The sequence below is a fragment of the Brachyhypopomus gauderio genome, chromosome 2 (genome assembly GCF_052324685.1).
Source record: "Brachyhypopomus gauderio isolate BG-103 chromosome 2, BGAUD_0.2, whole genome shotgun sequence".
Taxonomy (NCBI): domain Eukaryota; kingdom Metazoa; phylum Chordata; class Actinopteri; order Gymnotiformes; family Hypopomidae; genus Brachyhypopomus; species Brachyhypopomus gauderio.
In genome coordinates this window covers 4011439-4013371 of record NC_135212.1, presented here as the reverse complement: position 1 = coordinate 4013371, position 1933 = coordinate 4011439, and the positions used below count along the sequence as shown (strand labels likewise).

Genomic DNA, 1933 nt, shown 5'->3' with positions numbered 1-1933 from the left:
AGAATTGGGACCACTCTGGTGGTCTTGAATGCAGCTGGGACCTGGCCTGATGACAAGGAGCTGTTCATGATGAACAGCACGCTCAAGAATTTTTGATAGGTAAGAAAGGAGTGATACCTGTCGGTAGTTGCAGACATCTGAGCTGTCCAGGGTGGGCTTCTTCAGAATTGGGACCACTCTGGCGGTCTTGAATGCAGCTGGGACCTGGCCTGATGACAAGGAGCTGTTCATGATGAACGGTAACAGATCCATGGAGACTGTCTGGAAGAGTGTGGATGGAATGGGATCCAGTGGGCAGGTTGTTGGGTTGCTGGATTTAAGTAGCTGTAGGACCTCATCTGTGGAAAGAGGAGAAAAGCATGTTAAGGAATTAATGGCAAGAGGATGAGTATTGGTGAAGGAAGTAGAGAAAGAGGAAAATGATTGACGGATTTTGTTAACCTTCTCCTCAAAGAAGGTAACAAAATCCTCCGGGGTAAGTGAAGAGGGTGGTGGGGGAGAGGGGGGTTTGAGAAGAGAGGAAAAGATCCTGAAGAGCTTGCGTGGATCCGACGCTGATTCTTCCAGTTTCTCCTTGTAGAAGGATGACTTGGCAGCAGTAACCTCTGTTGAGAACTTGTAGAGGAGAGCTTGATAGGAGTGTAGGTCAGAGTCAAGCTGGGACTTCCTCCACTTCCTCTCTGCCTTTCTTAGCTCTCTCCGGTTGCTGCGTAGGACTTCAGTCAGCCACGGGGCAGGTGGGGAGGATCTGGCTGGCCTGGAGGAAAGAGGACACAAAAGGTTAACTGCAGACGAGAGTGAAGAAAGCAATGTATCTGTGGCTGTATCCAAGGAAAGAGATAGAAAGGAATCAGGATGTGGAAGGGTAGTAAGGATAGTTGAAGCCAGAGATGAGTGAGAGATGGAGTGCAGGTTACGTCGAGAGAATGACGAGCCTAAAGGAGAGGCATTGACAGGGAGAGCAGTAAGGGAGAATGTGAAAGATAGAAAGTGATGATCTGAGCAGTGCATGGGGGTTACTGTCATATCCAGCGCTGGGGCCTGTCTGCTGAAGATCAGGTCTAGGATGTTGCCTGCTCTGTGCGTTGGAGGGGTCAGGTTGAGAGCAAGGTTGAAGGATGAGAGCAGCGGTTCGAGACATGATGACTGCAGCTTGTTCGATGGAAGATTGAAGTCACCGAGGAGAATCAATGGGGTTCCATCAATGGGGAAGAGACTCAGAAGAACATCCAACTCATCTAGGAAGTTACCTAGAAGAGAAGGAGGGCGGTAAATGACAATTATATGAAGTTTAGTGGGAAAAGATACAGTAACAGCATGATATTCAAAAGAAAATATAAAGAGATGTGAGAATGAAAGTGGAGTGAAGTTCCACTTCCTAGACAAGAGCAAACCTGTGCCACCACCCCTGCCAGTCTGTCTCGGAGAGTGGGAGAAGTTAAAGGCAGCAGATAGGGCTGCTGGAGTCGCAGAGTTCTCAGGAGTGATCCAGGTCTCAGTCAAAGCCAGGAAGTGCAGTGAATGATGAGATGCTAAGGCTGAGATGAAGTCAGCTTTCCGAACCGCAGATTGGCAATTCCAGAGTCCACCCATCACCCTGGTCTGAGAATGTGACGACCTTGAGGGATGAATGAGATTCCTTGCATTGCGCTTCTTGTGGTAACGATGGGAACGTCTGGCTCTGTGGGATGACAGAGCAGGTATTGAAAAACACATGTTTAAAGTGCAGCAGTGAAGTAACTTGATGGTAAAGTAGTCGAGTGAGAGAAATAAATACTTTCAAATTTGAAGGAGATTGCCTCTGTGTTGATGTATAATGGGACAAGGTAGAAGTAACCTGTCTAGTCGCTGTATACCGCTACAGACGACACCTCTCAATATATCTGCCTGGTAGCTAGTAAGGCCACTCCCAGCAGTTTCACACCTTGGGCTA

At 48.1% G+C, this 1933-nt stretch overlaps 1 protein-coding gene across 1 annotated transcript; it reads right to left on the bottom strand.

Annotated features, from left to right (window-relative positions):
* Nucleotides 1-239: 239 nt before the first annotated feature.
* Nucleotides 240-1609, bottom strand: LOC143484323 (uncharacterized). Its single transcript, XM_076982997.1, has 4 exons — nucleotides 1395-1609; nucleotides 1021-1250; nucleotides 442-757; nucleotides 240-338 (listed from the first exon to the last, which is right to left on the bottom strand). Exons 1-3 carry the CDS (start codon nucleotides 1591-1593, stop codon nucleotides 719-721), a joined length of 468 nt encoding a protein of 155 aa, XP_076839112.1. The 5' UTR covers nucleotides 1594-1609; the 3' UTR covers nucleotides 240-338; nucleotides 442-718.
* Nucleotides 1610-1933: the final 324 nt, after the last annotated feature.

Excerpts from the sequence above, each read along its gene's own strand:
- LOC143484323 (XM_076982997.1), bottom strand. The coding sequence starts at position 1,593 with ATGGGTGGACTCTGGAATTGCCAATCTGCGGTTCGGAAAGCTGACTTC. Across the intron at positions 1,251-1,394 it reads TGGCAGGGGTGGTGGCACAG|GTAACTTCCTAGATGAGTTG; the intron begins GTTTGCTCTTGT and ends CTTCTCTTCTAG. Across the intron at positions 758-1,020 it reads CCCCAGCGCTGGATATGACA|GCCAGCCAGATCCTCCCCAC; the intron begins GTAACCCCCATG and ends TCTTTCCTCCAG.